Source organism: Peromyscus leucopus, chromosome 20 (genome assembly GCF_004664715.2).
Source record: "Peromyscus leucopus breed LL Stock chromosome 20, UCI_PerLeu_2.1, whole genome shotgun sequence".
NCBI lineage: Eukaryota > Metazoa > Chordata > Mammalia > Rodentia > Cricetidae > Peromyscus > Peromyscus leucopus.
In genome coordinates, this window is record NC_051080.1 from 38977406 (window position 1) to 39004252 (window position 26847).

At 45.8% G+C, this 26847-nt stretch overlaps 1 protein-coding gene across 1 annotated transcript; it reads left to right on the forward strand.

The window, feature by feature from the left end:
• Positions 1-95: 95 nt before the first annotated feature.
• Positions 96-24917, forward strand: Xrcc6 (X-ray repair cross complementing 6). Its single transcript, XM_028871234.2, is given in 14 exon segments — positions 96-202; positions 888-976; positions 1961-2073; positions 4238-4376; positions 4619-4873; positions 8623-8806; positions 10404-10437; positions 10439-10591; positions 13216-13384; positions 14665-14826; positions 16220-16349; positions 21141-21241; positions 22473-22586; positions 24529-24917. Coding segments are annotated over 14 exon segments (1935 nt in total). The 5' UTR covers positions 96-107; the 3' UTR covers positions 24726-24917.
• The last annotated feature ends 1930 nt before the right edge of the window (positions 24918-26847 follow it).

A 26847-nucleotide genomic window follows, 5' to 3' on the forward strand; every position in this document is an offset into this window, starting at 1 on the left:
GGCGGGGCTTGCCCTGCCCGCGTGCGATCCCGTTTCGGAACTTGGGTGGGAGCCGGGGCTGGGGCTGGGCGTGCCCGCTTGACGGGCAGAAGGGCGTGTTGTGCGTGATGACGTCTACGTCGTTGATTGGGAGCGAGAGCCCGAGCCCGCGTGGACGCGTTGCCCGCCTTCTGCCCCCGCGGCTCGCTCACCGGCTGCAAAGGTAGGTCGGCTGGACTGTAAGTGTTGGGTGTGGCCTGCTGTGGCCTTGCAAGTCCGCTCAGTGTCGCGCGGCCCCTGGCTTCGCAGCCGAGCGGCGCCGGTCCGAAGAGACACACTGTGAGTCCTGCTCCTTTCGCCCCAAGGTGCGGCGCAGGACTAGTGGTCGAGACTTCTCTAGGAGTCCCTGGCTGAGGGTTGAGGGAGAGATGGGGGATAAAGAGAGGCGAGTGTTTTAGCCAGAGAACCAGGTACCCGCACAGTTGAGTAAGCACCCCAGATGAGACCTTCAGGGCTGGGCCGCTCCGTTATACCCCGCCCCCCACCGCCAGCCGCCGTGGTCCTGCAGCTTCCTTAAGGGATAGCCAAGGGGAGGTTGCTGCTGGAATGATCCCCATGCTCATTTCCTCTACTCCCTCCAGGCACCAAGAGCTCTGGAGGTAGCAGGAGCCGTCATTCACATTCCTCATTAGTGACCCGAGCATCTAACAAGAAACTAGAAGTCAGTTTTCTTTCATTTATTTATTTATTTATTTATTTATTTATTTATTTATTTATTTATTTATTTATTTTTTGTAGCACAAGACCTGGCCCGTGGTAGGCAGGCACTCTATCTATTACAGAGCTGCTTTCCTCGGTATTTTTTTCTGTTTAAATTTGTTTGTTGTTCATGATTTCTCTCCACCTAGTGAGCAAACCAACATGTCAGGGTGGGAATCCTATTACAAAACCGAGGGCGAGGAAGAGGAAGAAGAGGAGGAGAGCCCTGACCAAGGTGGTAAGTGGCTTCATCATGTAGTGTGGTCTGTGTAGAAAAGAAAGACTTGCCCTGTCTAGTTTTTTTTTTTTGCTGGGAGCACTTTGTTATCTGATATCTCTTCCTTTTCTCCCCAGATAATCTAAAATATTCACCCCCCGCCCTTTGGGTTTTGCAGAGATATTCAGGTCCTATTCCAGTTTTCCTAACCCTAAATTTTTACTAGTCACTAAAAGATTTTTCTCCTAATCTCCAATCAGTGATCTGTCCATGGTAATTTTTGTCACTTTATTTACATATTTTTGGTTGTTTTAAAAAGTATGTATTTTTATTTTATGTATGTGTGTGCACCGTGTGCATGTCTGGTGCAAAAATGAGCCAGAAGTGGGAGTTGGATCTCCTGGAACTGAAGTTGTAGGTGGTGGTGAGCATCTCTGTGGGCGCTTCGAAGTGAACTTGGGTCATCTGTAAGAGAGCAGCAAGTGTTCTTAAACACTAGTTTAACCCCTGAGATCACTCTGGCCTGTTTTGTTTATTATTTATTTATTTGCTTTTTCAAGACAGGGTTTGTCTGCATAGCCCTGGTTGTCCTGGAACTCGATCTGTAGCCCAGGCTGGCCTTAAACTCAGAGATCCACCTGCTTCTGCCTCCTGAGTGCTGAGATTAAAGGCGTGCGCCACCACCTCCCGACTACTTAGGTGAATTTTATATGTGTAGGGCATGTATTTTGATGTTGGAAATTGGACCTAGGCCCTCACACATGCTACAAAGAAAAATAAGAAAATGAGTACCAAAAAAAGTCAAGAGAGTAGTTTCCTTTGGGGAGACATGGGAAGAATGTCGGGGAGACTGAGGGTGCCTGGCAGGACTTGGGGTTAAGTGTGTTCACTGTCTAATAATCGTCAGGTTGTACTTGTGCTCTGTGGGCTCTTTGTTTTGTGTGAGTGATAAAAACATAAGCATGACGCAAAAGGCAAACATTTTCTTCCATTTTATCCCCATAGGAGAATATAAGTATTCAGGAAGAGACAGTTTGATTTTTCTGGTTGATGCCTCCAGGGCTATGTTTGAATCTCAGGCTGAAGATGAAATCACACCTTTTGATATGAGCATCCAGGTAAGACTGCCTCGTTATTGAACTCATAAAATTGAGTGGGCGTGGTGGTGAAGGCCTTGTATCCCAGCACTCGGGAGGCAGATCTCTGAGTTTGAGACCAGACTGGTCTATATAGCTAGTTTCAGGACAGCCAAGGGCTACATGGTGAGGCTCTATCTCAAAAAAATAAAACAAACAAACAAACAAAAAAAAATAGGAAGTCTGTGGAGCAGAATGTGGGTGGGTAAGGTGCTATGTGGTAGTCAATTCAGGCCCTAGGAACAGAATAGCATTTGTCTCCTGACTGACTGGCTTAAGCCTGCAGTTGAGATTAAAGACCTGTGCCACCACTGCCTGGATATTTTTAAATTTTCATTGTGTGTGTGTAGGTCAGAGGGGTATCAGATCACCTGAAGCTGGAGATACAGGCAGTTGTCAGCTGCCCGATGTGGGTGCTGGGCACTGAACTTGGGTTCTCTGCAAGAACAACATGTGCTCTTAACCACTGAGCCATCTCTCCAGCCCTGTTAATACTTTTTTAAGTTGAGTGTCTCATGTAGCCTAGGCTGGCCTCAAAACTTACTTTGTACCCAAGGATGACCTTAAATTTCTTTTTCTATCTCCCATGTTACTGGTATTATAAATATGTATGACCATATCCAGCAAATGCCACATTTATTTATTTTTTTAATTTATTTAATTAAAATTTTATTTATTTATTTTGTGTATGTGGCTGCTTTGCAGGTATGTCTGTGTACCACTTGTATACTTGATACCAGAGGATGCCAAAAAGGGCTTCAGATCACCACACCTGGAGTTGCAGATGGCTGTGATTGCTTGAGTCCTCTGGGAGAGCAGCCAGTACTTTTAACTACTGGGCCATCTCTCCAGCCCCCACAAGTACCATCTTTAAGATTGCATGTTGATGGTGGATAGTCTCAGACGGTTCCCTGTACTTGCATCTGATGAGGGTAGCCATGTTGGAGGACACCCTCCATTTTATTCTGGGTACTTGAGGAATACATTGCTCCCACCTTCTGTGTTAGCTTTGGGAAGATAGAGGTGGGTTCTCAAAAAAAAAAAAAAAAAAAAAAAAAGAAGTGGATTTTCCTTGGAGTTGGATTGTAAAGTCAAGTGATGCTGTTACAGTGTGGATAAGGTCCTTTTGGGGCTGGCTTAGTGGTTTAATCCCCAGTACCACCACCACCACCACCACCACCACCACCACCACACCACCACCACCACACACACACACACACACACACACACACACACACACACACACACCTTTTTGCAAGTGAAACCTGAGAGTTGAAAATTACTTGTAGTAAACAATTATAACGCAGTTTTAAAATGGGCAAAAGAGGACTAGGGATGTGTGTGTGTGTGTGTGTGTGTGTGTGTGTGTGTGTGTGTGTGTGTGTATGTATATATATATATATAGTTAGTAGACTACTTCCCTAACATGTGGAAGACGTTAGGTTGGTGATGTACACCAGAATTTCTAGCATTTGGGAGGTAGAAGCAAGAGAATTAGAAGTTCAAGGTCATCCTTAGCTACATATTCAAGTGTGAGACCAACCTGGGCTTCATGAGATCTTGTCTCTAAAAGGGGCTTGAGGATAAAGGACTTGAGTAGACATTTCTTCAGAGATAACTAACATAAGCTGCTGTTAGGAATGCTGAAAGAGGCCGGGCATGGTGGTCATACCTTTAATCCTAACACTCAGGAAGCAGGCTGGTCCACGTAGTGAGTTCCAGGACAGCCAGGGCTATGTAGGGAGACCCTGTCTCAAAAAAATATATATATATACATAATATATAATATATATATTATATGCATATATATTATATATAATTTTTTTTTTCTCTTTTGAGACAGGGTTTCTCTGTATACCCTAGGTTGTTTTGGAACTAGCTCTGTAGACCAGGCTGGCCTTGAACTGGCAGAGATTCACCTGCCTCTGCCACCTGAGTGCTGGGATTAAAGTGCACTACTTGGGGTTGGGGATTTAGCTCAGTGGTAGAGCGCTTGTCTAGCAAGCACAAAAGGCCCTGGGTTCGATCCTCAGTTCCCCCCCCAAAAAAAAAAGTGTACGCCACTACCGCCCAGCAGAAGTTCTACTCTTAATGTATATAGAAGCTTAGTGTTAAGTAAACACTCATAGACTTTTTATTTTTTCAGTGTATCCAGAGTGTGTACACCAATAAGATCATAAGCAGCGACCGAGATCTCTTGGGAGTGGTATTCTACGGTACCGAGAAAGACAAAAACTCAGTGAATTTCAAGAATATTTATGTCTTACAAGATTTGGATAGTCCAGGTCAGTAATAGTCAAAGAGCATGGTTTCCCTTATGTGAAACCATCACTAAGCTGAAACAGAGCTGGGCTCTGGAGGAGGAAGCAGCTTTGATCCTGGCTCCCCGGGGACTTGCTTTCTTGCACAGAAAGTCCCTGCTGGACCTCCACTCCAGTCACACGGTGGCGGCGGTTGAGTGAGGCCCTGGGGGAGGTGGTGCTGACGGTCTTGTTCCTCTGTCCCCTTTGACTCTGTCCCTTACCAGGTGCTAAACGGGTGCTAGAGCTTGACCGGTTTAAGGGACAACAGGGGAAAAAACATTTCCAAGACACGATTGGCCTCGGCTCTGATTACTCCTTGAGCGAAGTGCTCTGGGTCTGTGCCAACCTCTTCAGTGACGTCCAGTTCAAGATGAGTCATAAGAGGATCATGCTCTTCACCAATGAAGATGATCCGCATGGCAATGACAGTGCCAAAGCCAGCCGGGCCAGGACCAAAGTTAGTGATCTCCGTGACACTGGTGGGCATCTTCCTTATCCTTTTATTTTATTATTACTTTATAAGAATATTTACTTGTTTCAGTGTATGTGTGTGCCTATATGCATTGATGTGCACCATGTGCATTCAAGAGCCCATGGAGGTGGAAGAGACGTCACATCCCCTAGTGCTGGAGTTACAGATGGTTGTGCATGGCCACGTGGTTGCTGGAAACTGAACCCAGGTCCTCTGCAAGAGCAGCCAGTGCTCTTTTTGTTTGTTTGTTTTTTGGAGACAAGGTTTCTCTGTGTAGCTTTGGAGCCTGTCCTAGAACTTGTAGAGCAGGCTGGCCTCAAATTCACAGAGATCCACCTGCTTCTTCCTCCCGAGTGCTGGGATTAAAGCTGAATGCCACCACCACCCGGTCAGCCAGTGCTCTTATTTGCTAAACCATCTCTTCAGCCTCGTTTCCTTATTTGCTTTTTTTTGTTAATTTTATTTATTTATTTTATGCATATAGGTTTTTTGAATGCATGCACGTCTGTGAATCTATCTCTCCAGCCGCACAGGAATGTATATTTTAATTTTTTAAAAATTTAATTAAGAATTTTATTTGTATGGATGTTCTGCCTGCATAGATATTTGTGTACCACTTTCATGCCTGGTGCCTGTGGAGGCCTGAAGAGGGCATTGTATCCCCTGGAACTGGAGTTAGATAACTGTGAACTGCCATGTGGGTGCTGGGAATCGAACCCAGGTCCCCTGGAAGAGCAGCCGGTGCTCTTAACTGCTGAGGCACCTCACCAGTCCTTCTTACTCTTTTAAATGGCTCCTAACCTATTTTCTTTATAGCTGAGATCAAGCATTTGCTTTGGCCATCCAGAGACAAATGAAAGGGTAAAGTGGAACCCGGGGCAGACACTAGTGTGGCCTGAGTGGCCTTGCCAGCTGTCTAAAGGTCTCTAGCACAGCATGCTTCTCTTGACCTCAGTGCCACTAGGAATGGGGGTTCTTTGAGTGTTGTTTGAAGTCATGGTAGCTGATTGGCATAGCCACTCTCTTTAGGTCCTGATAATGTGAATAGTCAGTCTAGATTTTGTTTTGGGTTCGACCACTTTTTGAGATACTTTTGTTATATAACCCATGCTGGTCTGGAACTTGCTGTGTAGTCAGGCAGGCCTCGAGCAGGCATTCCTGCCTCGCCTCCCAGGTGGTAGTATTGCTGGTGTATACCATCGTGCCTGGCCTAGGGAGGCATTTGAAGGACGTGTGGCTTAGGCTGGAGAGATGGCTCAGTAGTTAAGAGCACTGGCTGGTCTTCCAGAGGATTTGGCCTCCATTGTTAGCACCCACATGGTGACTAACAACTGTCTCCAGTGCCAGGGGATCCAACCAGCTTTTCTGGCCTCTGTGGGCACTGCATGCATGAATTACAGAGACAGACATGAAAACAAAACACAGATAACATATAAATACTTCTTTTTTTTTTCTTTTTTCTTTTTTTTTTTTTTAAAGATTTATTTATTTATTATGTGTACAGTGTTCTGTTTGCATGTATCCCTGCAGGCCAGAAGAGGGAGCCAGATCTCATTACAGATAGTTGTGAGCCACCATGTGGGTGCTGGGAATTGAACTCAGGGCCTCTGGAAGAACAGCCAGTGTTCTTAACCTCTGAGCCACCTCTCCAGCCCATATAAATACTTCTTTAAAAAAAAAAAAAGTATAGGATGTTTGGCTGTACCTGGTGATGCATGCCCCAAATCCCAGCGCTTTGAAGACAAGATGAGGAATATGAGTCCAGCCTGGGCTACAGAGTGAGGCCCTCGCTCAAACACAACAATCCAGCAAACAAACCCCACTTGAATTTAACTGAGTTGGGCACAATGTCATATCCACAGCTTCAGATGCTGGGGAGCCAGGGGCAGGAGGGCTGCCTAATCCAGGCTGTACTGCAGGACACTGAGCACTGCCTGCCTGCTTGTTTGATAGACAGATTCTCCTCTCAACCAGGCGGTCTGGAAGTTGCTGCCGAGGTGAGGATAACCTTGAATTTCTGGTCCAAATCCTGACATACCTCCTGAGTACTGGGATTGCAGACATGCTCCACCACCGCCCCTGGCTGCATCTATATTTTATACATATATCATATATATAAAAATGCATACATATTTGTCTTTTTGAGACAAGGTTTCTCTGTATAGCCCTGGCTGGCCTCAAACTTACAGAGATCTGCCTGTCTCTGCCTCCTGAATGCTGAAAAAAAGGATGCATTGTAATTCACTATGGCCCCAAACTCAGTATGTGGCATAATGTAGCCTCAAACTCACAGCAGTCCTCCTGCTTCGGCCTCCCAAGTACTGAGATCATTTGCATGTCTGGTGCAGACATGATCTTTTAACCATTTCTCTTTCTGGAGATAGGGTGTCACTGTGTATCTCTGGCTGGCTTGGACCTTGCTATGTGGACCTAGTGACTTCTAACTTTGTTACATTTCTCCTGCCTCTGTCTCCCAAGAATTAGGATTATCCATATATATCACATCTGGCCTGACACCATCTCTTAAACAAAAATGTAGCACCCCCCCCCCAAAAAAAAAAAAATAACCTCACTTAGCTGGGTATGGTGGTGCATGCCTTTATCCCAGCACTGGGAAAACAGAGGCAGATGGATTTCTGAATTCCAGGTCATCCTCGACTATAAAGTGAGTTCGAGGCCAGTCAGAGCTACATACTGAGACCCTGTCTCAACTGCCCCCAATGAAAATAAACAAACAAACAAATAAATAAATAAATAAATGAAATTCTTAAAAATTACATTTATGCCAGGTAGCACACACCTTTAATCCCAGCAATTAGGAGGCATAGGCAGGCAGATCTCTATAATTTCAAGGCCAGCCTGGTCTACAGAGAGAGTTCCAGGATAGCCAGGGCTACACAGAGAAACCTTGTTTTTTTGTTTTGTTTTGTTTCCAGACAGGGTTTCTCCATGTTGTTTTGGTGCCTGTCCTGGATCTCGCTCTGTAGACCAGACTGGCCTCGAACTTACAGAGATCCGCCTGGCTCTGCCTTCCGAGTGCTGGGATTAAAGGCATGCACCACCACCACCACCACCACCACCACCACCACCACACCACCACTCGGAAAGAAACCTTGTCTTAAAAAAAGAAAAAGAAAAAATTACATGTACTTATTTTATGTATCTATGTGTGGGCACATGGATGTTACTTTACAATCTGTGGAGGTCAAAGAATAGCTTGTAGGCGTCAGTCTTCTTTCAGTGTGTAGGTCCTGGGTATTGACTCAGGTCGTCAGGCTTGGTGGCAAGTCCCTTTATCCAATGAGCCCTCATGGTGACTTAACAACATCTCTTTGTAGGACATGGGAGATGGCTCATTGGTTAAGAGTATGTAGATGCCGGCAGTAGTGGTGCACGCCTTTAATCTCAGCATTCAGGAGGCAGAGCGAGGTGGATCTCTGTGGGTTCGAAGCCAGCCTGGTCTACAGACAGATCCAGGAGAGGCACCAAAACTACACAGAGAAACCCTGTCTCGAAAAAACCAAAAAAGAAAAAAAAAAAGTATGTAGAGCTCTTTTTTTAAAAAAAGTTCTTACCAGGTACCAAACCATCATCCTAGCACTGTACAGTGGAGGGGTGTGGGGTACACAGAGGCAGGAGCCTTGTCTCGAGTCCCAGGCCAGCGAGGACTACACACTGAGATCTGTCTGAACACAGAACGGTGAGTCTCACGTGCTGTATTTTTGTTGTCCTGGTTTTGCTCTTTCTTCACGTCAGGGATCTTCCTTGAATTGATGCATCTGAAGAGACAAGGGGGCTTTGACATATCCTTGTTCTACAAAAACATCCTCAGTACAGCTGAGGATGAGGATGTCGGGGTTTACTTTGAGGAATCAAGCAAGCTGGAAGACCTGCTAAGGAAGGTTCGAGCCAAGGAAACCAAAAAGCGAGTGCTGTCCAGGTGGGCACCGGCCTGTGTGAGCTGCCCACCTTTGCCTAACAAATCGCAAACATCACATAGATTGAACTTCCCCACCTATGTTTCTGCCACACCGTTCTCTGCCTGCTTTACCTCGGGATAACATGGGCTGCCTCTTCTTGGCTGGAGGTGGTACTGTGTGTTTCCACAGTAACGCAGCCTTCTGCTTCCTTGATGTCTAAGTACTCTGCAGCACTCCTTAGTACCTTGTCTGATCCCTTTAGGTGGCAGATGGCAGGAGCATCTGCCTCATTAGGTTATTGTAAGGAGTAAGTAAAAGACATCTAACACACACAAAGTAGCTTAACAGATGTTCGTTCTTCCTTCCCCTTCCCTCCTTCCCTCCTTCCCTCCTTCCCTCCTTCCCTCCTTCCCTCCTTCCCTCCTTCCCTCCTTCCCTTTTCCCTTCTTCTCCTTTTCCCCCTTCTTCCCCTTCCTTCCTTCCTTCCTTCCTTCCTTCCTTCCTTCCTTCCTTCCTTCCTTCCTTCCTTCCTTCTCTCTCTCTCTCTCTCTCTCTCTCTCTCTTTCTTTCTTTCTTTCTTTTTTTCTCTTTCTTTCTTCTTGAGTTATATGTATGTGTGGGTGTCCATGTAGGCAAGAGGCACAGGATCCTTTGGAGCTGGAATTACAGATGGTTATGAGCCACCCAATGTGGATGCTAAGAGTCAAACTCAGGTCCTCTGGAAGAGCAACAAGTGCTCTTAACCACTGAGCCATCTCTTCAGCCCCCAGATGTTAGTTATCATTGTTAAAAATATATTATTAAGCCAGTGAGATAGCTTACCAGGTAAAGGTGCCTGCTGCCAAGGTTGATGACCTGAGTCTTATTTATTTATTTATTTATTTATTTATTTATTTATTTATTTATTTATTTATCTATCTATCTATTATCTATCTATCTATCTATCTATCTCTATTTGTCTGTCTGCTGCCTATCTATCTATCTATCTATCTATCTATCTATCTATCTATCTATTTTTTCTGGACAGGGTTTCTTTGTGTAGCTCTGGCTGTTTTGGAACTTGCTCTGTAGACCAGGCTGGTCTCAAACTCAGAGATCCACCTGCCTCTGCCTCCTGAGTGTCAGGATTAAAGGCATGGGCCACACCTAGCTTTATTTTGCTTTCTTATAGCATAAGATCAATAGTAACAAGATTGTTAGATTATCATTATTTTATTTTTTTTTAAAGACAGGGTCTTGCTCTGTATTTTAATCTGGGGTTGTAGGTGTCTACTCCATGCTTAGCTGCATTCTGTGCCCCTGACCCTCACTTATTTATTTGTTTGTTTGTTTTTATATTGTTGTGGACAGAGTCTTGTATGTAGACCTGCCTAGCCTGGTACTTGGTATGTTCCCCATGCTGGCCTTGAACTCATGGCGATCTTACTGTCTTAATCCCTCAACTGCTGGGATTGGATACTTGCCACTGTACCCAGTGCTGTATTTTGTTTACAATCTACATGCTGAGATGATTGGAAAGAATAAAACAAATTGAAACTTGGCTGCTGTGAAACACTTTACATAGGAAAGTACAACATTCCCATTCATGCTTGCTTTTTTTCTTTTTCCCTCCCTCAGGTTAAGGTTTAAGCTTGGTAAAGACGTAGCACTTCATGGTGGGCATCTATAACTTGGTCCAGAAAGCTAACAAGCCTTTTCCAGTGAGGCTCTATCGAGAAACAAATGAGCCAGTGAAAACCAAGACTAGGACTTTTAATGTTAACACCGGCAGTCTGCTCCTGCCTAGTGATACCAAGCGATCTCAGGTAGGTGGCTAACCACTGAGTTGTCTGTTCCAGGATTGACAGGAGGTGGGGGCTGGGGATGGCTCAGCTGTTACGAGGACTTGGCTGTTCTTTCAGAGTACCCAGGTTCTGTTCCCAGCATCCACATGGTGGTTTACAGCCATCCACAATTTCAGTTCCAGGAGTTTAGACCCTTTCTTCTGACCTCTGCATGCACCAGGCATGTGCATTGTGCATAAATAGATAAATAAATCTTAGTGCAGATAAATAAATCTTAAAAAACAACAGAAGCAAGGCATGGTGGCATATGACTTTAATCCCAGCACCCCAGAGGCAGAGGCAGTGGCATCTCTGTGAGTTTGAGGCCAGCTTGGTCTGCAGAGTGAGATCCTGGGCAGCCAGGGCTGTGAAGAGACCCTGTCTGAAAGAGGAAAAAGAGCAGGAAGGGGACACTTTGAGCAGCCAAACCAGCTCAGGTACTGGTCAGCTGCATCTTTCTGGATAAGCTCTTAGGACAGGAAGCCGCCGACCTTGCAGCCATGGCATGTGAGTCTGAGAGCAGAAAGGTGAATAGGCCAGGTGTTGATGCAAACTTTGGCCCATTGCTCAGCACACTCTGTAACTGTTCAAGTACAGCCACAGGAAGTGCTTTGTAGTTAATCCCAGGCAGGTGCAACGGATTGTTTAAGGGTGAGAATTTATTTTTCCTGAACTAGGAAGATTTTTTTCTTGCTCTGAATAATGCACATGTGCTTTCTGAGCATGAAAGACCAAATGCAGCACCTTCTCTCTTGTCCTTTCTCTGATGTTTATTCTTCAGAAGGATGTGATATTGAAAACTGAACACGTCCTTTTGTTATTTTGAGACAGGTTCTCACTGTGTAGACCAGGCTGGCCTTGAACTCAGGGATCCACTTGCCAGTGCCTCCCACTGCTGCAATTAAAGGCGTGTGCCACCATGACTGGCTGAACACATCTTTTTTCATTATATAAAATATGGGAGAGGATCAGATTTTTGTATATGTTCAGATCCTAACTGTTTGACTAATTATTTTTATTCAACCCATTGTACACATGAGCGCGCGCGCACGCGCGCGCGCGCACACACACACACACACACACACACACACATTTATTTTTTGAGTATAAATTTCACACTAGAGGGTCTCTCCCTGCTATTAGAAGGATAGAAGATATGAAACATTCTCTTTTTATTTATAAGTAACTAGCTAGTGGGTAGCAGCCCTATGACCACTGAGTTTATTAATTCAGTTTTCTAGATAAATCAGAAGGGCTGTTATTTTATTTTATTTTTTTTGGTGTAAACCCAAATTTGACTCTGCCACCACATTCTGGTATTAATCATATTCCAGGATCAAAGTTAAAATTTGGAAGTAAGTATTTTCTTTCTTTTGTTTGTTTGTTTTGAGACAGGGTTTCTTTGTGTAGCCCTGACTGCCCTGGAATTCACTTTTTAGACCAGGCTGGCCTCAAATTCAGAGATCCGCTTGCCTCTGCCTCCCAAGTGCTGGGGTTAAAGGTGAGCACCACCACTGACAGCAGGTGTAAGTGTTTCTTGGTGCTTCCTCCCTGCAACCAGACCTCAGTCTAGAACCTGATGTGGGATCTGCGTCCCATAAGGTTCTGTGAGACAAGTTGCTCTCCCACTGAGCTATTTCCACAGTCCTTGGTTTATTTATCTGTTGTGTGTCATGGATAGGGCTGGGAGCTCAGTAAACATTAAATAAGAGAAAAAAATAAATTCCTGAGGAGCATGGCCTTTGGCACCAGAAAGATCTAGATTTAAAGACCACTGTAAGCTGGACGGTGGTGGCGCATGCCTTTAATAGAGGAGGTCAGATCTGTGAGCTTGGTCCAGCCCGTTCTACAGAGCAAGTAGGACAGCCAAGGCTACACAGAGAAACGCTGTATTTTGGGGAGTGGGGAGAAGACCATTGCAGTTGTATAATCTGGAGCACGTTACCCGACTTTTGGCCCTCAGTTCAGTTGTCTGTTAAACAGGTTTTTTTTTTCTTTGTTTTGCTTGTTTTACTTCAAATCCAAGTCGGGCCTGCTAATTGCTAGGCAGGTACTTGACCGTTGACCCATCCCTGCAGCTCCTGGTAAACAGCTTTTCATACCTATCTCCTCGGACTGTACAGAAGACAAGTTAGATGGCATAAAAATTACCTGGACGTCCTTAAGTAAATGCTCATGTCTGGTTGTATGAGGAGGATGTCTCTGGTGACCTGTCTCCTGCTCTTTGAAGAAAGCTGGTCTGTGTGTGTATATACATCTGTGCCCCGTGCACTCTTATGTAGAGGCCAGAGAAAGATATTGATTACTCTGTCCTGTTCTCCCTATTCTCTTAAGACAGGGTCTCTCACTGAACCAGAGCTTATTGTTTTCCTAGCCAGGTTGGTTGGCTGCAGGCCTCGAGATCCTGTCTCCTCCCACAGCCCAGCAGTGTGGTTCCAGGCACATGTGGTGTTACATGGGTGCCAGGGATGTAAGCATGTGCTCTTCCCCACCAGCCACCCCAGACCCCACAGAGCTGATTTTAACTTGCTGAGGTTTGGTGGCCGCAAAAGCATCTCTGCATAGCTCTTTTGTGGCCCTTGTTATTCCCATCCTTTCTCTTCTAGACCTACGGGAGCCGTCAAATTGTGCTAGAGAAAGAGGAAACAGAGGAGCTGAAGCGGTTTGATGAGCCAGGTTTGATCCTCATGGGCTTTAAGCCCTTAGTAATGCTGAAGAAGCACCACTACCTGCGGCCCTCCCTGTTCGTGTACCCAGAGGAGTCCCTGGTAAACGGTGAGCACACAGACTTCCTGTGTGTAGACCCAGAGGAGTCCCTGGTAAACGGTAGACCAAGGGAGAACCCACACCTGTTACTGGGTTTATTGAGCCATGTTTCCTAAATGGATGCTGCTTGGACACCGTACAAGAGATGGGAATGGGGTATTATAAAAGTGTCTCATGTTCAGAAAAAGGAGAAAATGTAATGTTTGCATGTAAACTGAGCAAAGTTAAATTTCTTCAGGAACCTCACCATATTGACATGCATTGTAAAAAATCCAGGAGTGGGAGGGGGCTGGGCTGTGGAATTTGAGTTGGGTTTTTGTTTTAATGTTCATTAGTGTTTTGCTATGGGTGTCAGGCCCCCTGGAAATGGAGTTACAGACATCTGTGAGCTACCATGTGGGTGCTGGGAATTGAACCTGGGTCCTCTGGAAGAGCAGTCATCTCTAGCCAGTCGTCGCTAAGCCATCGATGGTGGTTTTTTTGAAATAGTATTTCTTTGTGTAACAATCCTGGCTGTCCCGGTATTCACTTTTGTAAACCAGGCTGGCCTCAAACTCACAGAGATCCACCTGCCTCTGCTCCCAAGTGCTGGGATTAAAAAATGCTGGGATTAAATACCCCACCCCTCTACCTCCCACCCCCAGCTTTAAAAAAAAAAATTTTTTTAAAGCTTTCATCCTATGGAATTATAAGATGGACCAAATAATAGAGCCCAAACTAAACCCAGGACGTCCCTCTGCTTTAACTGTGGGCAGTTCAGGGTGATGGGACCTTTGCTCTGGTCCTTACCTGTGTACTTCATAAGGAACTCTCCCCATACTCGCGTGGCTTCCTTAGTACTGGAAGCTCATGCCATTATCCTAACATCAGTGCAATGAGATGACAATGGTTCATACTCCCAAAGGGAGTATTTCAGCCCCCCAAACTGGGTTGCTTTTCTTTCTCTTCCTTTCTCTGCCCCTTCCGCCCCTACTTTCCCTCGGCTCTGGGCCTTCACTTTTTACTTACTGAGGTATCTGGCCCTGTAAAGGAAATGGACAAAACTGTATGGCCGGGTGTGATGGCACACGCCTTTAATGCCTTTCACCCCAGCACTCGGGAGGCAGAGGCAGGCAGATCTCTGTGAGTTCGAGGCCAGCCTGGTCTACGGAGCGAGTTCTAGGACAGCCAGGGCTGCACAGAGAAAGCCTGTCTCACAAAATCAGAGCAAAGCAAAGGAGACTGATTGTGCTGGGGATGGGGGGACGGAGAGTGTTTAGGATGCAGGTCCTGTGATGTTTGTTTTCTAGGGAGCTCGACCCTGTTTAGTGCTCTGCTCACCAAGTGTCTGGAGAAGGAGGTCATAGCAGTGTGTAGATACACACCCCGGAAGAACACCCCCCCTTATTTTGTGGCTCTGGTGCCACAGGAAGAGGAACTGGATGATCAGAATATTCAGGTGACTCCAGCAGGTATGTGGCAGAAAGAGCCAGACTCTCGAACCTTCCATGTGCTTTGGAATCTCTTAGGGGGTCTGAAACACCAGAGTCCCCAAGAATCAGGCCTGGGAAATGTATGATTTTAAGGTTTTGTAAGTGGATGTGACGCCCTGACAGGCAAGGCCACCATAGATGCGAACAGTGTGCACAGTCACAGGGTTGTCAGGCTTCAGAGTTGCCTCCTTTGTGACTATTGGAGATTTCTGATGCAAGTTTCAGAGCTTCTCTGTTGATACTTTTCTTTACTGGAAGTTTCTTGTCACCCTTAATACTTGGTTTATGTCCTGTGATTGCCAGGGCAGTGTGATGTAGTAGAGACGACATGGACAGTTTGAAGTTAGGCTTGCTTTTGTTTCCTTAGCCCCTCTATACAAGGTCTCACTGTGTAGCCCAGGCTGACCTTGAACTTGTGTTCCTGCTGCCCCTGTCTCCTGAGCATTGGTATTACAGGTGTGCACCACCAAACCCAGCTGTGACTTTGTCTTATGCTGTACATCTGAGCGCTCACTTTCTTCTGTTTTGGACCCATATCTGCCACTTGTCAGTTAGCCAACTTGGGGGCAGAATTTAAACTTCCTACTGTCGCCTGAAGGTTGTTTTATATTTGAGATAATTACATGTGCTTATGCTTAGCCCAAAATGTCACTGAAGCTAGTCCTCTAGTCATTCTAATAAGAACAGATATCAACATGTTATTTCGGAGCTATCTAAACCAGGGTCATTGGCGTGCTTGGTTAGAAGCACGTGACCTCTCAGCTATAGTTCACCCTTTCGTGTTGTGTGCTACCCAAGCTGGCTGTCCAAGCTCAAAGTCGTTGTCAGAGGCCAACCCACGGGGAGCTAGAGAGCAGAGGGGAGGGACTGGCTTGCTTGCTGTTGTTTGCTTAGCACCTTCAGCCCTGCCACAAGGGCCCTTGCCTGGCAGCAGCATTGATTACAGTGGCTGGGTTTTTCCTTCCAGAACCATCAAGGAACTGTTCCATGATCCACAGGATAACTATCTCTTTAATCTGTGCCAGAAGCTACAGTAAAAATGGGAAAAGGCTGGAGCTCAGAGGAGAGCCCAGCTAGGACCAGCTGGCTCTGGGTTATTATTATTATTATTAACAACAACAACAACAACAATAATAATAATAACTAGACTCTGGAACCAACTGCTGTGGCCTGGCTGATGCTGCCTCTTGGGGCTCCCTCCCCTGTCAGGTTTCCCATGGACCCCCAGAGAGTGTCTGTTGGACAGACGGTCACAGGTCTCTCCTGGCAAAGGAGAAACTGGATTTGTAACCCCAGCATCACAGGACACAGAGTTGAACTTGGGGCCCAGAGACAAACAGTCAAACCTCAGAAGCCCTGTCTCCTTCCTCAGGCTTCCAGCTTGTCTTCCTCCCCTATGCTGACGACAAGCGGAAGGTGCCCTTTACTGAGAAAGTGATGGCCAACGCCGAGCAGATAGACAAGATGAAGGCTATTGTTAATAAGCTCCGCTTCACGTACAGGTGAGCACTGTCTCGTCCTCCGGCTTCCTTCTGGAGCTGTCTCCTGAGTTGGGCTGTATTAGAAATTCAAGTTAGACATAGACTACGAGGGCATGGTTCTCTTTTCTTTAGTTAGTCAAAAACAAGAGATCATACTTGTCACCAAGAACTTAAAAAGTACATGGGCCTGGCCATGGTGGTACACACCTTTAATCCCAGCACTCAGGAGGCAGAGGAAGGTGGATCTCTGTGAGTTCAAGGCCAGCCTGAGCTACAGAGTGAGTTATAGGACAGCCAGGGCCACACAGAGAAACCCTGTCTTGAAAAACAAAACAAACAAGAAAAAGGTACATAGAGAATGGAAGCTCTGTTATCTTGAAGAGTCTCAGACTGCTAGGAGGCCTGAAAAGTCAGAGGAGAAGCCATGTGTGGCGGCATATACCTGTAATCCCAGTACTTTGGAGTTGAGGCTGGAGGATAACATATTTAATGCCAGCCTGGGCTATGTAAGTGAGATTCTACCTCAAAAAAGAAGGGCTAGATGTTTAACAGATTCAAAAAAGAGTGGCGTGTGCTTACTCAGTTTGTTTGTTTTAGATGGGACCTTACTCTGTGATTCTGGCTAGCCTAGAAATCACTATGTAGCCCAGGCTAGCCTTGAATTTGCAGTAATCCTTCTGCCTCTGTTCTAAATACTGGGATTACAGGTATGCATCACCATGCCCGCCCCTCACACCTTTAACATTTGTTTCTTTTTATTTTATATGTATGTTTAGCCTGCATGTGTATGTGTGCACCACACCCATGGCTAGTGCTCAGGGAGGTCAGAAGAGGGAGTAGCATCCCTAAGGGCTGGAGTTAAAGCCAGTTTGAACTGCCATATAGATGCTGGAACTGAACCCAGGTCCTCTACAGGGGCAGCAAGTCTCTTCATCGCTGAGCTGTCTCTCCAGCCCTCATGTAACTTTTTTTTTGGAGGGTGGTGGTTTGAGACAAGGTTTCCCTGTATTAGAGACAGCTCTGGCTGTCCTGGAACTCACTCTGTAGACCAGGCTGTCCTGGAGCTCACTCTGTAGACCAGGCTGTCCTGGAGCTCACTCTGTAGACCAGGCTGTCCTGGAGCTCACTCTGTAGACCAGGCTGTCCTGGAACTCACTCTGTAGACCAGGCTGTCCTGGAGCTCACTCTGTAGACCAGGCTGTCCTGGAGCTCACAGAGATAGATCCACCTGCCTCCTGAGTGTTGGGATTCAAGGCTTGTGCCTACACCCAGCTCTCAATGAGCTTTTTATAAACTGAAAAGAGAACATCCTTTAAGCCGACACCCTGTGACCACAGACATTATCCCTTTGCGCCATCTTTCTCGTCAGTGTGTATCTTCTGTAAGACATTGCCTCCTTAACAGACTGTCAGTACCCTGTAGAGAAACTGCTGGATGCTGCTCTGCTGCAGTCTGTCCCCCTGCACAGCTGCAGTGTGAGACCTGATCAGCCGCTGTCCCTCCCTTGGCCCCCGCCACCCTCGGGCCTGAGTGTGACTGTTGCAGATGTGCACATGAGTGGAGACACGTGGTGTTTGTCCTCTGCAGCTGAGTTCTTTTCCTCAGCGTATGTCCTCCAGGCTCGGCACTGTTGCTGCATGCGGCTGGATTTCCTTCCTTCTTTAAAACGTTTGTAAAAAGATTTGTTTCTGTTTGATTTGTGTGTTTTACCTGAGTGTATATTTGCGCATCATGTGTGTGCAATGCACGAGGTCAGAAGGGGGCATAGGACTCTCTAAGTGAGTTACAGATGGTTGTGAGCCGCCATGTGGGTGCTGGGAATCAAACCTAGGGCCTGGAAGAACAGCAGATCTATACCACTGAGCCATCTCTCTGGCCCCTTCCTTTTTTTAAAGACTGACTAATAAATTCTAATATACTTCATATAAATATATAACATATACTATATTCTTTATCCACTCATTTGTTAATGTATGTGTGTAGTTGGACTTTTCTTTGGGCTGACAGCTTATAAATAATGACACAGAGACTTATTAATTATGAAAGGTTGGCCTTAGCTTAGGCTTGTTTTTAGCTAGCTCTTATAACTTAACCCATTTCTATTAATCTACGTTTTGTCACATACTGCCCATCCTGGTTCTTCCATGTCTCCTTGCATCTTTCTCGTACACCTAGATTCTTCCTCCTACTTCCTTTCTCTGCCCAGAAGTCTCGCCTGTACTCCCTAGCTCTTGGCTGTTCAGCTTTTTATTACACCATCACAGCAATACACCTTCACACAGAGTACAAATAACCCACAACACATTTGTAAGGTTTCTTTCTATGTCTTGGCTGTTGTGAGGAGGGCTGTAATGAGATTGGGGATGTTGGTATATCTTTGACATCTTGATTTCAATTTTTGGATGGTTCTGTTTTTAACAAGAAAAAAAAAATCTACCTTTATTATTTATTTTGCGTGTGCTCTAGTTCATGGGTAGAGGTCAGAGGACAACTCAGAGGAGTTGGTTCTCTCCTTCCATCATGTGGAATTCTGAGGATTAGACTCAAGCCTTGGGTTTGGTGACGAGCACCTTTGTGTATTGAGTTATCCTACCAGTCCTGTATTTTACATTTTTGCAATCTTACTTGTGTGTGTGTGTGTGTGTGTGTGTGTGTGTGTGTGTGTGTGTAAGTAATGTGTATAGGTGAGAGCAGGACAACTTTTGGGAGTTGGTTGTCCTCCAGTGCAGTAAGCCAGGTAAGCCAGCTCCTACCCACTGAGCCACCTCACTGGCCTGGCTGTACTTTTGAGGACCCTCCTTACACTTGCCCATAGTGCCTGCCTATTTTGCATTCTCACCCAAAGTGTATGAAGGTTCCAGTTTCTCCCCATCCTGGCCACACTGCCTTGTCTTGTTGTTTTTAAAGACAGTATCTTACTGCTCACTGTGATGCATACCTATAGTTCCCAGCACTCTGAAGGTGGAGGTAGGATTAGGAGTTAGCGGTCATCCGTGAGTTCAGGGCTTCCTTTGGGATCCATGAGATCTTTCTGAGGAGGTGGGAGACTGACTCAAAATGTAGCCCTGGTCTGTCTTTACTGACTGTCTCCTGGATGCTGGCCTTGAACTTGCTATGTAGCCTAGGAAGAACTTGAACTTCTGACCTTGCCTTCCCCTCCCTAGCACTGGGATTACAAGCAAGTGCCACCATGCCTGGTTTGTTTGGTGTTGGGAATTGAACCCAGGGCTTCATGTTTAGTAGTCAGATACTCTCAGCTGAGCTGTGTTCTCAGCCGCTGTCTTAGAGATGGGAGGTGGTACCTCAGGGTAGCTTCATTTATATTTCCCTAATGCTAACAACAGTTGAACATCTCTTACACACTTCTTGGCCATTGTATGTCTTCTTAAGAGACAGGCTTATCAAGGTCTAAGTTGCTTGGTTTTTCTTTTGTTAAGTTTTTGAGACATTGTCTTGCTATCTAGCCCAGAGTGGCCTGGGTGTGGAATTGGTGACATACATCAACATGTTTCGCCTGTATTCTATTTTAAAATCAGTTTACAAGTCTTTTTCTTTTCTTTCTTTTTTTTTTTTTTTGCCATTGAGTTAGAGGTTTTTTATCTATGTTACTTCTACTTCTGGGCAAATGACAGTGTGGTGCACATCCATATCCCAGCACTTGGGGAAGTAGAGGTAGGGATATGAGGAGTTCAAGGTCATTACTATGCTACAGAGTAAGTTTGAGGTCACCTTGGTATATATAAAACCTTGTCTCAAAAAAAGCAAAAAAAAAAAAAAAAATGCTTTCCACCTTCAGCTATAACTTCCTGCTATGGTCCTTTCCTAGAAAATGGAAACACTAAGAATCTACCATGTAGGGCTGGGGGTACACTTTCCTAGCATGTACAAGGCTCTGGGTTTGATCTCACGTGCATGTGTTACACACACACACACACACACACACACACACACACACACACCAAGAATTAAAATGTGCCATGTGTTAGACACTGTTCTATGTACAATGTCATTATTATGTTAATTATTTTTGTTAACATTTGGTGCTGAATTGAATCTGGGGTCCTGGCACGTGAAGCAAGTCCTCTACACGCAGCTACACCTCAACCCTGTCCTTTATTCTCCATAAGAAACCTGAAAGGGGGGCTGAGATGGCTCAGTAGTTAAGAGCATCTACTGCTCTTGCAGAAGACCGGAATTTGATTCTCAGCATCCATGTCAGGTGGCTCACTACGACCTGGAACTTCAGCACCAAGGGATCTGACACCTTTGACCTCTGCAGGCATCTCTGACATCTGCAGACACACACACACACACACACACACACACACACACACACACGTCTGAAAGAACCCTCAAAGGTTGGTTTTGTACCTAGTTTGCAGATGAAACAGGCTATAGGACACTAGCTCCTCGTTTTGCTCTCATCCAACCTGAAAAGCGTCGAGACCAGAGACCAGACCAGGCTTCAGCTCCACGCTTTGGCTCTGGGTTCAAACGCTTCCCTGCTGTGCTGCTCTGTGCACGTAAAACACTTTGGATTTTCTCCCTTTTCGTCCTGAGGTCCTTGGTCTCTCTGTAGTCATTCTTTTCTCTAGTCTCGTCTCTGCCTGAAGCTTCTGGTGACAGCAAGTGGCCAGACTCGCTTTGCAGTTAATGGGACAGCAGCAAACTGGAAACTGAGGGAGAGAAGTGGATTTCTGACATCTCCATTTCCTCATGGCCTTTTTCTCTACTGACCTTGGACCTGTGCTGTCTCAGCTGGCTGTTTAGTTTCTCCCTGAAAGCTCTTCTGTTTTGATGTTGTTTTGACAGGAGTGACAGTTTTGAGAACCCAGTGCTGCAGCAGCACTTCCGGAACCTGGAGGCCCTAGCTCTGGATATGATGGAGTCTGAGCAAGTGGTAGATGTGACACGTAAGAAATGGACTGAGCTGAACGGCCTTTTGTTGTTGTTTGTCGGTGCTGAGGATTGAACCCTTGGGACTTACACACTGCGGGGTCGCTCTTCCACTTCGTTTGATGAGCTATATCCTTAGCTGAGGCCTGGGCCTGTCTCAACTCCAAGTGGTGCTGGTGTGTGCTTGCTTGGGGAGCCACAAAGGGAGATAGCTTTTGCTTTGCTGACCCTGACCAGTGATCTGAAGCATTTTTCTACCGTCTCCAACCCTCCTCATCCAGACTGTCTCTGCTTGAGAGCTTTTCTAGGTCACCTTAGACTGCCTGGAACAGATTTGGCTACCTCTGCAGTGACAGGAGGACAGAGTGCCAGGTTCCTGAGACCTGACTCGGAACTAACTAGGCCATCCCATGACCATGTTGGTGAAATTTAATGTTGATAACATTTCCTGAGGCCTACAGTGTGGAAGGCACTGTTGTCCTGCATGCGGACTCAGTTAATATTCATAGTTCTGAAGCAAGGGCTACTGCTGTCCTTACTTTACAGAGAAAGTTACAGGTGCCGAGCAGTCAGTAGTGGGTACTTTAGAAAACAGAGTCCTGCCCTCTCCAGGAACTACTGTGATTGCTGCTTTTCCATTAGGTCGGCGGCCATCTTGGGCCTTGCTATTCGACCCCTTCTTGGTGGTGTTTATGAGGACAGACTGTGACAGGAAATGAATAGTCACTGGACACAGATTGGACTTAATGAAGGTCCTCCTAACAGTTAAAAGGACCAGAACAATTAATTTGACTTGCTTAGTGTCCTAGTTCTCCACGGCCTCTTACACCAGACAAAATAGCTGTTATTAAAATCAGGCATGAGTGTGGGGACTGTGTACCTGTCTGGTAGAAGACAGTCTTTAAGTTCAGCAGCCTGTGAGGAAGGACTACTCCACATCCTCAGGTCACGTGAAGTACGAGAGAGGTGTGTGGAGATATATGCAGGTACTGTGCCATTTAAATAAGGAACTGACGTTTTCCAAGATGTGGGACTCTAAGGAGGTCTTAGAATGGTCGCTCACAATTGAGGAGGCTGTGCATGGAGGATGCCAGGATTCTGTTCCCTGTTTTCATGGTCAGCTGCCTTGTATCCAGCCCTTACCCCTCCCGACTCAGCACTCTCTGGTATTCCCCACAGAACTGGAACTGGACAAGTCACTAAGATGTATGTGCCTCACCTGACCACTGTGTTGTTTTGATTTTCTAGTGCCCAAGGTTGAAGTCATCAAGAAAAGACTGGGTTCTCTGGCAGATGAGTTTAAAGAGCTTGTCTACCCCCCAGGCTATAATCCTGAGGGAAAAGTTACCAAGAGAAAACAAGGTGAGGGGCAGGGTCTAGATGTACAGCATGTGCCCTTAAAAAGTATCCCGTGGTCTTTATGGTCTTAGCACAGAGATAGCTTATTTTACTACTTTTCATTTTTTGGGGGGTGACAAGTGTACTGGGGGTCAAAGTCAGGACCTCACTGTATTACTGAGCTACATCCCAGCCTTTCCAGAAATTTATATACAATAGGGTGGTGGGGCTTAGTGTTAAAATACTTGCCTAGAAATGTCTGTACAGATGTGCATATTTCAGCACAAATGGAATGCTTACATTGTTTCCCTGTGTGTGCATGCATTATGGGGTAGAGTATAGGCACATGTATGCCATGGCGTATGTGTGGAGCTCAGAGGACAACCTTGTGAAAAATGAGTTGTCTTCTTCCACCTTTATTTACTGAGACCTCTTATTGAACATAAACAATCTTATGTATTTGTTTGAGCAGATCAATAGAACACATGTTAGCAGCAGACATTAAATGGTAGACATTAAAAGTCTGGGGTTTGGAGCAATAGCTTAGTGGATCAGAGTGCTTGCTAGGCACGTGTAAGGACTTGAGTTCAGATCCTTAGCCTCCATGTCAGAATCCAAGCTTGGCCACACTAGCCTGTAAACCCACTATGGGGGCAGACAGGGATAAGTTCAGTGAGAGATCCTACATCAAGGGAGAGCCGTAGACAAGGACACCAAATGTCCTCTGGCCTCTGCAGAGACCTGCACTTGTACACACAGGTGCACACACACATAAATCTGGTAAGAATTGCATCAAAAATCGGGTGTGGTGGCACAGGCCCATAGTCCTAGCACTCAGAAACCTGACAAGACCTGGGATATATAGCCTTTAAAAAAAGTGACATTTATACCCCATCTAGAAGAAATGAGCATGTTTAGTATGCTTTTTAGTTGTTTTGTTTTGAGACAGAGTCTTTGTAGTTCAGGCTGACCTCTCAGGTCCAGGAAGCCCTGACTTATCCCCCTGGGTGGCATGGATCACCACACTGCCTTCTATGCTCTTAACGATCTTGTACTTCCCACCCATTATCTAAGTTTTTAAAGATTTGTTTATGTGTTGTATATGGGTGTTTTGTGTACACACCAGAAGAAAGCATTAGATCCCATGGAACTACAGTTATAGACAGTTGTGAGTTGCTATGTGGTGCTGGGAATTTATTTAACTCAGGCCCTCTGAAGGAGTAGCCAGTGCTCTTGACTGCTGAACCATCTTTCTGGCCCCTGATTATCAAGAGAAGGTATGTCCTGTTTGATGTGTAGTTCTCTAGTTGGGAGCGTAGTCTCACTGGGCTCCCCTCCCCCCATTATCTGTTCCTGGCACTGAGCATTTTTCTCACAGGACAGCCCTTTTTATTACTGATGGACCCCCAAGTTTCCTTTACTGTGAGGCTCCCGTTTGTAGAGAAGCACCAGGTACACTGTCACCATTTTTGGAATGTCTTTGGCTAAGTAAAGCCATGTTTAAGCCTTGTTGCCTAGTATATTCATGAGGGTAGGAGTGCCGAGAGATCAGATTGCTGGCCATCCTGATTGCTCCATTTTGTTTCAGAACCGACTCCTGTCATGACCTGGAAGTTGCTGTCAAAGCTTGTCAGACATTGTCTGTGGTTTACCAATGAATTTTTCACTTGCCCTGCCTGTTTTTATTGTCTGGTGCCTCAGAACTTAAATGGTTATTTCCTTACACCTTGGGTTTGCTGACATTTGAACCAGGGCCTTAAGCAAGCTAGGTTGCTATGCTGGAGTTCCAGCTCCTGTAAATTTTTGTACAGACAAAAAGTGATAGGCGCACACAGAACGATTAGCTGTTTTAGGTAAGCAGATAGTACATGGTCAACTGCAGCCCACATCATAGGAGGGTCCTGTGTCATGTAGCTGGGATACCACTGGAAGAATTTCTAGGTTGTTCCTTCCTGCCTTTCTCTAGATGAAGAAGATTCTGCAAGTAAAAAGCCCAAGGTGGAGTTACCAGAGGAAGAGCTGAAGGCTCATGTTGCCAAGGGCACACTGGGCAAGCTCACTGTGCCTGCACTGAAGGAGGCGTGCAAGGCCTACGGGCTGAAGAGTGGACCGAAGAAGCAGGAACTCCTGGATGCTCTCACCAGACACTTCCAGAAGAACTGACTGAAGACCACACTCACAGCAACTTCCCATACTACAGCCAGGCCACCTGCTTGTGTTCACGCCAGGTTAGCAGGTGTTTCTTAGCTACAGAGAGCCGCCTGACAGGATGCAAGGGGCGTAATCATAGAGATTGCAGCCCTCCCACACTTCGCTGTGCCTTCCACACTAGATGAATAAAGAGCTCTAACTTTAGACCGTGGACTGTTCACTATGAATGGGCAAGTAGCTTGCCTTGAATCAGAGGTTACCCTAACTGCTTTTAGCTAAACTTTCTCTTCCAAGGAAGCACATATCAAGGTGGAAACAAACACCTTAGAGGAGGTCGGGGACAGTGTGACATTGACGGGTAAGTGGTCATACTGGTATTTCTGGAGTGACAAGCCTTAGCAAGACTGTATTTCCATATGTCCTCCCACTTGTTTTCTTTAAATGCTGGGGCTGGAGAGATGGCTCAGCAGTTAAGGGCACTTGTTGCTCTTGCAGAGGACCTAGGTTTGTTTCCCAGCACCCACATGGTGGCTCACAACCTCTGTAATTTCACTTCTAAGGGATCTAATACTCTCTTTTTTCTAATACTCTCTTTTGACCTCTATGGGTATCAAGCATGCACACGAACATACATATATTCAGGAAAACACAAAAATAAAATTAGGCCACCAAATTCCTTTTGGATTCTGATTAACTTAAAAAGGCAGAACCACCTGAAACCCCAATCCACAAATGTCCAACTTACTGGGATGACGACTGGCCTCGTAGGTAAATAGGCCCTGAGCAGGAGATGGGTCTCGGGCGCCCTTATCTTCAAGTGTGCTTCCTGCTGGTGTGAGAATACTGGCCCAAGCAGACCAATAGAAAAATGAACATAATTTGTCCTCATTCATCTGGTAACTGTGGTATAGTTATCTGCACACTGGAAGATTTGTGTGGCTTCTGTGGCACAGGTGTGGAAGCACAATAGGTAGGAGCTGGCAGTTCAGTTGCCAACACTAATTCTGCCTGTGCCTGACTGACTGCCGTTAGTGGTTTTCAACTGTGGGTGTTTGTTCCAGGGCACAGTGATTACTGTAGGATCATTTCTGGTTAGGAGTGGATGTGGAATGTTACTGCCATCTAGTGGGCAGAGGCCTGCCAGGCTGCCCTACAAATGGGTCCCTGCGAACCAACCAACTTGTTAGGAAACTCCTGTTCTAGAATGGTAACACTTCAGTGACTGTACAAGAGAATTTTGAACTACCAAGCCAGAGACTTGTGTGATAGGTGATAGCTTTACATAGCCCCCCTTTTTTTATATATATTTTTACTCTTATGTGCTTTGGTGTTTTGCCTGCATGTATGTTTGTGTGAGGGTGTTGGACGCAGGAGTTAGAGAGCTGTGGGCTGCCATGTGGTTGCTGAATGGGAGTGGTGGTGCATACCTGTAATTCCAGCAGGGGAAGCGGAGGCAGGATCTCTTGAGAATTCAGGCCAGCCTGGTCTACATACCCAGACCATGTGTCAAGGCTCCCCCTCCCCATGTTACAACTGCCCTAGAAACGCTAAGCATTTCATTTTAAATGTTAGCTGATAAAACTGAAAGTCAGGTACTGCTGCCATTTCATTTAAAGTGAAGTAGGAACATATTTCTTTATTAGGATGCTCAAGAATGAACAACATTATTATCACTCTCTTCATGTGATAGAGAATACATCTGACCCATGCTGTGGGAGGAAAAAGATAAAGCCTCCCTCCCAAAGTGGGTGTCAAATGGCTCCACAAAAATATCCCCATTCAACCAAGGACAGGATGTTCCTGATAGCATTGTCTCTGCTGTAAATTCCAGCCCCAGAATCCTTTATTTTATTCCAGCACAAACTGACTATTTTGTCCTTGTCACTCTTCAGATCCAGGCAGTCAAACTCACCCAGGCTGCAGACCATCCCTTTGACTTGTTACTGCCTTGATACCCTCAGTAGGGAATGGGGTGAGAATATAAGGTTACACATATGAAAAACACACAAACATTAATAAATGGCACTTGGACATCGGCTTAACATTATCAGACTTCCTCTACACATGATGGTGGGCGGGAGGGACGGCTCCCCAAAGAAAGATCTTCAGTCCTGTTAACATTTATGGAGATCTT